This window comes from Gossypium hirsutum, chromosome A12 (assembly GCF_007990345.1).
Source record: "Gossypium hirsutum isolate 1008001.06 chromosome A12, Gossypium_hirsutum_v2.1, whole genome shotgun sequence".
NCBI classification, from domain to species: Eukaryota; Viridiplantae; Streptophyta; class Magnoliopsida; order Malvales; family Malvaceae; genus Gossypium; species Gossypium hirsutum.
In genome coordinates this window covers 25,696,230-25,708,252 of record NC_053435.1, presented here as the reverse complement: position 1 = coordinate 25,708,252, position 12,023 = coordinate 25,696,230, and the positions used below count along the sequence as shown (strand labels likewise).

The 12,023-nt window shown below is 31.7% G+C and overlaps 2 protein-coding genes across 5 annotated transcripts; one reads left to right on the top strand and one right to left on the bottom strand.

The window, feature by feature from the left end:
- Positions 1-1,645: 1,645 nt before the first annotated feature.
- On the bottom strand, positions 1,646-3,004 carry LOC107932963 (protein IRX15-LIKE). Its single transcript, XM_016865095.2, has one exon. The coding sequence runs from the start codon at positions 2,826-2,828 to the stop codon at positions 1,878-1,880; it is 951 nt and encodes a 316-aa protein (XP_016720584.1). The 5' UTR covers positions 2,829-3,004; the 3' UTR covers positions 1,646-1,877.
- A 2,141-nt stretch (positions 3,005-5,145) lies between these two features.
- LOC107932971 (SUMO-conjugating enzyme SCE1) lies at positions 5,146-8,104 on the top strand. Of its 4 annotated transcripts, XM_016865114.2 has the most exons (5): positions 5,150-5,373; positions 5,473-5,505; positions 7,241-7,349; positions 7,447-7,560; positions 7,810-8,104. In XM_016865114.2, coding segments are annotated over exons 1-5 (321 nt in total). In that variant the 5' UTR covers positions 5,150-5,371; the 3' UTR covers positions 7,873-8,104. The 4 variants fall into 4 exon arrangements, 2 of the variants coding, with proteins under 2 accessions (XP_016720603.1, XP_016720596.1); XM_016865107.2 differs by having other exon boundaries at positions 5,153-5,373; positions 5,473-7,349; XR_001693536.2 differs by lacking the exon at positions 7,810-8,104 and having other exon boundaries at positions 5,146-5,373; positions 7,210-7,559.
- Positions 8,105-12,023: the final 3,919 nt, after the last annotated feature.

The window sequence follows — 12,023 nt, the reverse complement described above, 5'->3', positions numbered from 1 at the left end:
GCCAACTCGAATAGAGTGAAACAAATCAAAGTAGCCGATATGGTTAAAGCGGATGGTCGGTGGAACTTATCATCACTTCAATGGTATGTTGGTAAAGATGTCCTGGGCTATATGTATGCCCTCCCCCTTGTGAAATTGTTGGGAGAGACATTTTTCTGTGGCAAACTCATAGAATTGGGAAGTTTTCCATCAAAACGGCATACAACAGTTTAGTACAGACAGATGACGGGGTAGGGGATAATATTTGGAGTGAAATTTGGAAGACTAATTTACCACCAAGAATCAAGCATTTTCTCTAGGTAGTTATACACCATAAACTCTTAACAAATTTCGAAAAGAATAGAAGGAATATGTCTCCCTCAAAGTACTGCACCATGTGTAGGGATATTCAAGAAACAGTCATTTATAACCTGCATGATTGCCTATGTTGTGGATAAGGTATGGGAAAAGGTAATACCCCCAAATTACTTGTCTCACTTCTTTAATTTAGATATTTTGGATTGGGTAATTACCAACTTGAATAGCGATTTTGGGGGAAATGATGCCCATGCGGGACTCTTTGCTGTCTTGTGCTAACTACTGTGGATGAATAGGAATAAATTTATTTTTCAATAGGTTTCAAACAGGCCTAATGAGATTGTTTGTAGGGAAGAATGCTTTTTCTCTAATATCTGTGAATCACTAATGGGTTATGGGTCATTAGGAGTTAATCAAGGTGTTAGGGTGAAATGGCATCTACCTAGTAGTGGATGGGTTAAGGTTAATGTTTATGGGTCTTCTAATATGAATGGACACTGTCTGATGGTTGGTGGTGTGGTGAGAGATTCTACTGTGAATTGGTTGGAAGGCTTCAGGAAATATATTGGGAGAGCCTCTACTCTAAAGTCTGAATTATAGGTTATTTTAACTGGTCTTGAAGTGGCTCGCCTACAAAACTACGATAAGATTATTGTTGAGATTGACTACTTGGATGCTATTAAGATGATATTGGGAAATTTTGTGAGTACTCCTTTGATGACATTTATATGACAGATTATGAAAGCTAAGAGGAAATTAGAAGAAGTTAAATTACAGTTTGTTCTAAGGGAGGGTAATAATGTGGTAGATTGGCTAGCTAAATTAGGCTCAAAGATGTTAAACTCACTCTTCTTGAGTTCCCTAACTTTCCTGTTAGAAACTTTTATTAAAAGATAAATTTGGTGCATCACATGTAAGAAGTACTTAATTTAAAGGCATTTGATTACCTTCTTTCTTCATAAAAAAAAAGATTGTGTAAAGTTAGAGTAGGCCACGTAATTAAATCTAATGGATTTGACGGAAAATGTTACATTAAAAGCTAAAAAGAATGTAAATTTAAAAGTAGAGAAATAATTTTGAATAAATAAAAATAGAGAATTAAATCCGCACAATTTAATAAGTAAATTCAATATTCTCATAATTTCACCTTTTTATGAAAAACTTTGGTGTTTTTTTTTTTTTTTTTACTTGAAACTTCTACAACTCCAAGCAATGTAGAAACCTAAAACAAACACTCCATGGTGTTCATAAGCTCCTTTGTCATTAAAGCACAAAAATAAACAAAGGGGAGAAGAAGAGAATTCGGGTAAGAATTTGATGACAAATTTTGAAGTCCTGAAACTTCCGATTCAAGGAACTTAAATTTCTTTTCATTGTAAATTTCTTTTCGTTGTAAAGAAAAAAGGTTATTTCTTACACACACACACCCTCAACAAAAAAGGGTCGATCGATCTAACACAAAATTCCAATGAAATCATGATAAATAATCCATATTCTCCTTTTTCTTTTTCTTCAATACCATATCTTGACTGACCCCCTTGGACTGTATGTTTTTTATGAAGTTGGATAAGTAGTTTTAACTAGGAAGATGAGGAAGCTTTTGTGGATCTAATATTATTATTATTCTTGCGACAGTACTGAAAGCTGTTTTCCTCCATTCTTTCAACCACGAAATGTGCAAGCGTGTCATTGTATTCCACCAGGTTTTCCTTGCACAAAAATTCATCCCCAGACATCTTCTCCACGTCTCTGTAATAATCATGAACGAATATGTGAGTCTTTGGATTGCCCCCTTTTTTGCTTCTCGCTAGCACTCCCGAAGTGAAGATGGGTTGCATTCTTCCAGGTCCGTCCGGTCCATCACCTCTTGGTCCATCAATCAATATTAAATCCCAATCCACTTCGTAAACATGGTTCGGAAAATCATTGATCCCAAGCTTGCACTCTGAGAACAACAGGTTTTGGACCGGCCTGCACTCGTTCCGAATCTGTTCTTTAGCCGACGCTATTAGCTCCCTGGTTTCACTAATCTTGGTCGTGTATTGTACATCGTAGGCATCGATTTCGGGATGTAACTCTTCGTAATAAGCGGCGTAATACCGGTTTTCGTCGATGAAAACTGTGCGTCCGTTGTGGTTCAAGGACTTCCAGAGAAGGGTTTCTTGTGTTAGACCGAAAACAAGGAAGTTGCAAGGGGAAGAACATTTCCTCAGCACATCGGAGATTGGCTTGAGCTCTGAGTATGCCATGTGGTAACTATCGTTGGATTTTGAAGCATAGTGGAGGAGGGTGTTGACCACGGTGTTTGGCAACGGCGGACCACCAATGGCGGAGCCTGCAGGGCCGGTGACAGTTGTGCTTGGGGCAGTAGTTTTAGTAGTAATCGACTCTCTGGTGTATATAAGAGTTAGAAGGAAAGCTATGGTGAAGAAGGAGACAAAAGCAAGGAGCCATAATCTGTTTGAGCTTCCTTGTTTTTGGATATAAGGATGGAGGAGAATTAGCTTAGTATTGCTGTTACCGTTCTTCATTTTTTCTGGATTCTCTGTCAAAAACAAAAAAAGAACAAGTGCTCTACTTCTCAACACTTTTTCCCCCTCTTCTATTGAAATGAATCAGAAGATTTTGGTCTTCTGATGAGAAGATTGAGAGAAAAATGGGGTTTGATTTAAAGATGGATATACATAAGGTTGAAGCAATGTAAGAGATTAGCCAACATGAACTGATATTACACACAACCTAATAATGTTCTAGAATCCAAATTAAACCACATGGAAAACAAATTAAGTATTTTTTTTTCTCATTTTTTAAAAAGTTGGTTGGTTTTCTTTCCATACAAATATTGTGCGGTTGTTGAAACTTAATAATAATAATAATACGTTCAACAAGTATCTGTTATTATAATTTTTCTTGGGCTTGCATGTTTTTATATTACCATCAGTTGATTCCTGATTATTGAAATTGAAAATCCAATATTTTATCAATAAATCACATTATCATTAACCTCGGATATTTATATATATATAAGTTCATTAATTATTTAATTGGGTTTTGTATAAAAATATATTGTAACATAAATGTTAAAATTGTTAGTTGACGTGAGTGATTATTATGGTGAAAAGGGGGTGATCCAAGACATGATGTGGTATGAAAAGCAGGTGAAAAACAGGGTGGTTGGAGGCAAGGCAGTTGGTGGATTGGGGAACTATTATTGTAAGTGACCCCATAACTAATTACAATCCAAAAGTCGTTTTGCCTTTGATCAATTTCAGGTTTAGTTCTCACGTAACCTTTTTAAATATAATGCCATTTCTTAATTAATTAGTTACCATTGAAGCTGACAATTCACCTACTCAAAGATTCCCATTTACAGTGCATCGGGATTATTTCATATTTGCAAAATAACTGTAAAAAATATTAAGTGGGTTTTTTTTTGGATTGGTTCCGCCGTTAACAAACAAATCATGCTGCATTTCCTTTATTCCTTGCTCTATATTGTTCATTTTTTATTTTTTTTTATTTTCCATGCTAATTTTAGGATTTATATTCAAGATTCGTAGATGTACTTTTAATAATATTATTTTTAAGGTTTAAACTTCATTTTTTCTTATAATGTATCTTATTACTGCATCTAATATTTTTAATTTTTTTTATTATTTTAAAAATATATAATTGTTATTATTTAAAAAATCACTATTAAAACAATGTGTTTTGATTATTTTAGTTTTTGATGAGATGAAAATTTATAATATAAAAATGTTAATTATTTTTAAAAATCATAGAAAGATATTTAATTAATCTAAATAATTAGTTTTGAACTAACTTTTTTATTTGATTAAGAAATATAAAACTTTTAAAAAATATATTTCCAAAATTCGGAATAAATAAATAATAAAATAATAACACCTAATAAATACAATATTGCACTCATATAAAACAAAAACATAAGCCTAAAAATCAAACCCAGTAAGATTTAAACTCGAATTAAAAGTCTAAACTCGTAATTTCCGTAATAATCTCATCCAGAGATTCTACTCGCGCAGTCTTCACTAAAATAGTCATAACTTGAGCTCCTAAACTCGAAATTAAGTGATTCAAAGTGCATTCAAAACTAAAAAATAGATCTTCGAACCTTATAAGACATTTCAACCCAAATATATCTCGATCCTACCCAAAAAGTTATCACAAGTTGATTGATTTTCTAAACTTGAAAATTCACACCTTCGATGAATGGAATTTAATAAATTTCATCTCATCCATGCATGTATTAAATCGGGTTGGGCTTGAAAAAAATAAACCTATCTTTTAGGCCAAGTTAGGCCCGAACTTAAAAAATTGATTTATATACCTTACATGAGTCTGACGCAAACTTGACTTAGCCCATGAGCATCGCTAAGTTATTATTCATTATTATAAAAATAATAATTATTTAAGAAAGAGAATGAGGGAAGAAGTAGAGGTGAACATGAGCTAGATCAGGCTGCAATAAAATTTCAAGCTCGTTTGATAAGCCGAGCCCAAATAAAAATGATAAAACCCGAGCTTGACCTGGCTCACCTATATTAATTTTTTATTATTTTTATATAAAAATAAATTTAAAATATATAATAAATCAAATATATTAAAAATATTAAAATAAATATTTCGTAACAAATTAAAAATAAATTAAAAAAGTCATTATATTTCAATAATACTATTATAGGTGCAACTTAACAAGTTATATAATATCTAAATAATAATAATAAAATAATATCAATATAATAATAAAATGATTGTAAAAAATAGAAAACAACAATAATTTTTTTTTTACAAATTTAGATCAGATTAAACTCAGAAAAAGTACTTACTCATAATCTGACCTATTTTTAAAATGAGTCTTATTTATTTGCTAAAATCTATTTTTTTTTAAAATAACTTATGTTTTTTCAAAATTCTGTTATTGTCTGGCCGTGTTGAGTGTACCAACCAATGATGAATGATCAGGTGTAGGAGGAAGTAAGAGAAGTTATGTCGGGAGGAATAGCGCGTGGTTCACTTGCCGAGGAATGAAAAGCATAGAGGAAAAACCATCCTCATGTCCGTTCTCTTCTTTCTTTTTCCTTTTTGGTTTAAAATTTTTTATTATTTTTATTTTCTTTGATGTTCTTTTATTTCCTTTTTCTTATGAAATTTCAGGAATTTGTTGCGAAACCTAAGTCATTATTCCTGGTAAGTTAAATTTTCTATTTAGTTCCTTTGATTTTTTTTTTCTATTATTGGTTCAATGGATCGGACGGGTCTGTCTATTATTTTCACTTCTTGGCAATTGGACACTGTTGTTCTTTTAAAATTTATGATTTTGTTTTAGATTGTTTCATTTTGGTTAAATTAGGCAGTCATTTTGAGATAATATTAGAGACGGAGCTGAATTGATCTAATTGAAACCTAAGTCTTATGCGATTTAAGCTTGTAAAACATAGACTGCAAAGACATTGATGGTTCTAAAAATTTTAGTGATGGGTTTAGTTTCACCGCGATTATTTGGAGGTTGTGCTATAGATGCATTATTTGTCGTACTTTTTTTAGAAAGTTTTAGGAAAATGATGATTGATGGGGAAGAATGGTAGATATCGAACTGCATGTACAAAAACTGGAAGTTGATATATTCTTTTTTTTGTACATAAAAAGAGGAAATAAAAATAGATTTGAGGCTTTTATAAGTGATTTTTTTTTTTTGTATCTAACAATCTTTTATGTCAGGTTGATAGTTAAATAGTTGTAGATATTTTATGATGGTGACCTTTACATATTTTGATCAATAGTCTTGAAAACAGAGACGTATGAACTGTGGAGTCGAGACTACCTATTAATTGCTATTATATGTATTATCACAACTTGATGTTGTTAACATTATTTTAATGGTTTATAGATTAGTTGTTTGGTATTGTATAGCTGCTAGCCAAAAGACCTGTTTCCGTGAGTGGAGTACTAATTGCATTCATTTTCACTTCCTTTGCTTCTTCCCCTATGTCTAAAGCAGTTTGGGCATTATTGCTATCTTAAAATGTAGTTTCCTGATTTGTTTTGGGAGTTTAGTGGTTGTTGAAGCTTTAGATCGTCAATCTTAGTTGCAGAGCTAATGAACACACAAATTTCTCATTAATAACCTGTCATAACTCATGGAAGTCTATTTTGTCTAACATTTTTGGTTGTTCTTATTAGCGGTTCACCAATATTGTTTAAAGTTCTTGTCATTTGTTAATTATATAGTAATCAACTTCGGTGTGGTGTTTGAACTTAGACCTCATTCATCTTCTTGTTCCATGTTAATGGAGACTTATCTACATAATTGGCGAGGACTATATTCTGGAAAATTTTCACCACTGTTGATAACTAAAAATTGTTCATGTACCTCTAGATATGACTAGGAGAAAGCTTTTGGAATTGAGTTGCTCACTGCCTGGTTCTTAAGGCATTTGCAATTTCAATAAGTAGCATTGCTACTTATAGGATTATACATCTTGAGGTTATCTGGCTATTTATATGTTGCAGATTGAAAGCTTACAAGTTTGGGCTGCAAATTTTAGGTCTGCTTTGCAACTTTGTGTTGCTATTGATTTTGATCTTGACATAGTATTGCATCCCTGAATTTGCTTCAGTTGTTTGAAGTGAAAGAACGAGTCATGAAAGCTTGTGTCAATATTTTGATTTTAAACAAATTTTACAATCTTTGAAATTTGATTTTAAACAAATTTTTTGAAGAAGTTAAATATTTGATTAAAAAGTCTCATGAGAATTTGTGTTAATATAGAATAAAGAGAAAGGAATAGTGAAAGAATGTGTGCATGTTAGATACAATTATAGCTGTGTTTCTTTTAAAAGTTCAATTGGCTTAACTCGATGTCTGATCTATGTTACAAACTAATTGGGAAGGTGGTTACTTCCCACTTACACTCTACTTCAGTGAAGATTATCCTAGCAAGCCTCCAAAGTGTAAATTTCCACAAAGTTTTTTCCACCCAAACGTTTACCCATCTGGTACTATTTGCCTTTCGATTCTTAATGAGGATAGTGTAAGTATTTTCTCCTCTTGATTGTTGTTTTACATACTTGGATCATTGTGGTTCCATCGCTCCATCTTGGAGGTTTAAGGCCATTTTGTTTCCATAGGGCTGGAGACCTGCCATAACCGTGAAACAGATTCTTGTGGTAATCCAGGACTTGCTGGATGCACGAAATGCTGCCGATCCTGCTCAAGCTGAAGGGTACAACATCTTGATACATGTATGTTTCTTGAGTTGATTTTGCATTGACTGGATAATCTTGATTATGAACTAAATGATTATAACGTTCCTGATATCATTTTTAAATCGATCTAACTCATTAAACCTTATTCTATTTAAGATGGTTATTGGTTGCTAAATGCAATAAAGTTTCTAGGCATGGTACTCTGTATTCCTCCCTTTTCGAGGAGCTTCAATTAAAGTAAAATCATAATCAGTTAATCATATACACTTTCACTTTCTTTTGCAGGATGCTGATGAATATAAGAGAAGGGTTCGCTTGCAAGCAAAGCAGTACCCGCCTCTGGTCTAAAGTGTTATTAGATAATTAGATTTTGCTCAACGTTGCCAGTAAACATGGCGGCTTGCTGCATCATGTATATGTTAGGCATTGTCTTTGCTAGAGAAAATTGCCTTTGATATTTGGTAATATTCGCAGTTACCCTTTCGTCTAAACTGTATGATTATGAACCAACATTTGCGCTCATCAGAGTTTGTTATTTACAAGTAAACTTGTAACTTGTCAAGTGAAAGGTTTTTTTTCAGGTCTTGCTTTATGGACTAAAGACAAAATGTCCAATGATGTATTTGTGCAAAAGACAATTAAAAGTTTCAAGTGGTTTATTGATGTAGCCAAAAAGAACAAAATTATGGTAAAAAAAAAAATCTTGTTTAATAGGTAGTTGATAAAAATAAGATTTAATTGGTGTAGAATACATTACGATCTTTAGTGACGCGATCTTCCACGTGACATAAAACTTCAGCCTTGGGTTATTAAAAGTAAATTTAAAATATCCATTTATAAACTTCAAAATTTACCATAATTTTAATAATATTAAACATTGTCGACTGAGACTTAATTTAATTGGTATGAGTATTGTTATCAGTACAAGAAAATGTGAGTTCGAATACGTCGAAGCGTATTATACTCCTATTTAAGAGTTGGCAAGAGGCTAAGAGTAGTTTTAAGCTCAAAAAGAGAAAATATGACCAAAACTTCCAATGAAATTGTTTAAAAAAATATATTAAAATGCTTTGAGTTTTGAACCATACTTTGACGTATAGGGATTGAACACTCAGTTTTGGCCAAATGGAATGTATATTTGACTTTAGTGTTTGTATTTTGTAATCGATTCACAGTCAATTGGTTTTTTGCCTGTTTCAGACTAGTGTATTGGTTGATTGTCAATCCAACCAGTCCGGCCCGATTTTGAAAGCAATGAATTTGAGATGTAAACATTTTAAATTATGTTTATGTTATGAATATCTTATTAGGTGGATGTCCATCATGATCAATATAAAGTTTTAATTTACTTTAAATTTTAATAGTTATTAGAATTAGATCTCTACTTCTTTTATACTTCTTATGCCTATAAATAGAAACTCTGATGAAGCATTGTAATCACCCTTTTGATCAATAAAGTAGATCTTCTATTACTTTCATATTTTCTTTGTTCTTTATTCTCTCCATATTTCTCTATTTTATAACACGTTATCAGAACGATCTTGCTCAAAGTGATAGTTTCTTTTATCAACGATCAAATTTATCTTTCATGGTTTTCAATATCTTTGACGGCAAGATTCAAAATTTTTACAAGAAGTTTCTTTTATTTAATATCTCATATCTGATTATTATTTTTTACTCTTTTCTCATTATACGTTATCATTGTTTTGATTAACTTATTTTACTTTTTGTTCTTAAGGTTGGTGAAAGATATGATATCGTTATCTATATGAAATCGAGAAGTAAGATTCACTTTCAAAATTTGCTTTTTGATATTTGCTTGGGGATGATCTATTTTTCTTCATTACAAAGGATGTTCATAATCACTACTTCTCATCCATGATAACGTAAGTCAATCTAATCAATTTCTTTTTAAATTTTATTTGATTTTGTAACACCCCTTACCAGTATCCAAGGCCAAAATAGGGTACGAGGCATTACCAGACTTAACCATACACATAGACGAAAACCAGGCCATAAAATTTCATTTAATTCAAAAATTTTCGAACACAAGCAGAGACTCATATTTAAAGACATATAACGTGGCATAAATGAGCACTTACACATCCATAATCATGCAATAACATGTCATTCAATTTCAGCATATTTGCTTACCATCATGTATATAACATACAGTCTTACATTAACTAGAACTAGACATGCTAAATCTTATTCTCATTTTATACCATCATAGTCGGAACAGTGGTTTCGGGACCACAAATCTGACGATGAAATTTTTATTTTTTATTAGATTTTTATGGTCTACGATTTCACAGAATAATTTCCTGAAAATTTCGTTCGAAAATTTTGACATTCGGGCACTTAATTTAGTCAAAATGACTAAATCGTAAAAAGTGTAAAAGTTGAGTTTTACATACTAGAGGTGTCCAATTGTTATGAAATTTTAAATTGAGGGTCCTTAAATGGTAATTAGACCATTGGTTAATTGCTGGACAAAAATAGACATGAAGTGGGTGTAATAAAATATTTTTAAGTTAGGGATATTTTGGTAAACTAATAATTAAAAGAATTAAAAAGGGAAATAAGCCAATTAGCTATCATCTTCTTCATTCAACCGTTTCTACCAACAGCAGCCATGGTTAAGGTTTTTTCAAACTCCCAAGCTCGATTGTAAGTGCTCCTTAGACCCGTTTTTGAAGTTCTTTACATTTTTGAAGTCCCTGTAACTTGGTTAAGCTTATTCTAGCAATAATTTAACCTAGGGTTTATATTTGGAAAAATACCCATAGGTGAAATGTGTTTATTTTGATATTTTATGGTAAAATATGAAGCTTGAAATTGTGTTAAACAACTTTTACCAAGCGATTTTACATGAAAACGAGTAAAAAGACATAATCAGTAAAAATACCTAATGTTCATAAGTACATGTTAGAGTGTGAATTAGATGTTGCTATAGAAGGGAAAAATGATCAGCATGTCATAAAACATAAGAAAATTGGATGAAGTTTAATTTACGAACCTAGGGGAAAAAATGTAATTTTGACAAAGTTTAGGGGAAATTGTAGTTTTGCCAAAATATGATTTTGGGTCATTTAGAATAATGTGAGTCCTAATTAGGCTATATTTGTAATGATAGAGCAGGGAAAATTGAAATTCGGGCTAAAATCGGAAAAATGCCAAGTTGTGGAAAAAATGGTAAAAATGGCCATTTTCGTATACGAGGTAAGTTTGTGTGTTAATAATAATACAATACCATACTTGAATTGTAATTTTCTATTGTTTTGGCATAAATTGTATGATTTAATATGTTTAGGAGAAGTTGATGGATGGTGTGTATGATGTGAAAAATGTGATGCTTGTTGTATCATGTGAAATTGAATGACAAATTATTGTTACATGAATTGAATGTTAAATTACTATTACATGGGTTGTATGAATTGCTACATGGTTGTACCTGATGAGATTTCGACAAGTTTGTACGTAAATAATTTATCGATTCTTTTTAATTTATTATAATTTATTATCATATGAAATGTGGCTGCCTATAGAATGATTATTTGTTGTAAATTGCAAATTGAAAAAGGACCATGAATAAATTTGTAACATATTGGAAAGTGAGGAATTTCCCGGTTGAACCTTCGGAATAGAAACAATACAAATGATCTATTGTGAGGTCACGTGTGTAGTACAAAGTGCAGGCTACTACGTGTACTGGATAATTGGTCGCATGTGTAGTACTAAGTGCAGGCTACTATGCGTACCCGATAACTTCGATCACGTGTGTAGTACTAAGTGTAGGCTACTACGTGTACCGGATAATTGGTCGCATGTGTAGTACTAAGTGCAGGCTACTATGCGTACCAGATAGCCTTGTCTACAAGTGTGAAAATATATGCAGGCAACTAAGTATCAGTTATTATTTCGAAGAGTTCAACGGGAAAATCGATTAAGTAAAAATACATGTGAACATGATTATATGATGAATAAGTGTAGGTATATGTTTATGAAAATTATGAGCAATGTGCTCGATATTTGAGTGAACTTCGATAACACAAAATGGATTAAGTGAAATTATGTAAGAGTAAATTTTAGTAGTAAAACAGTGTTGGACAGCAGCAGTTGCATAACTTTGAAAATTCACCAAAATTTATGTAAGTTGAATTAAATTTCAAAAAAATTATGGAATTAAATATTAATGAGTCTATTTTCATATAAAAGAAACAGAGGGAGAAAAAGAGTTTTATATTATGTGATATTCCAATTTTTGTGAGACAGTGTCAGAATGAATTTGAGATCCCCTGTTTTGAGTTGGAAAAATCGTTAAAAATTGTACAAAAATAATTATGAGTTATAATTTATATGAATAGAATCCTCAATGAGTCTACTTTTATTAGGAATGAACAAGAACATCATATAAGTCCCGAAATATGAGATAAATAATTTTTAGTGAAGGGAGGTCAGAACTATTGGATAGCAAAACAGGGGAAATTTTAATGAAT

Bases quoted from the DNA above. Each gene is read 5' to 3' on its own strand.
- LOC107932963 (XM_016865095.2), bottom strand. From the start codon at position 2,828: ATGAAGAACGGTAACAGCAATACTAAGCTAATTCTCCTCCATCCTTAT.
- LOC107932971 (XM_016865107.2), top strand. From the start codon at position 7,188: ATGTTACAAACTAATTGGGAAGGTGGTTACTTCCCACTTACACTCTAC. The intron at 7,350-7,446 runs GTAAGTATTTTC...TTGTTTCCATAG, and splicing joins CGATTCTTAATGAGGATAGT to GGCTGGAGACCTGCCATAAC. The intron at 7,561-7,809 runs GTATGTTTCTTG...TTTCTTTTGCAG, and splicing joins GGTACAACATCTTGATACAT to GATGCTGATGAATATAAGAG.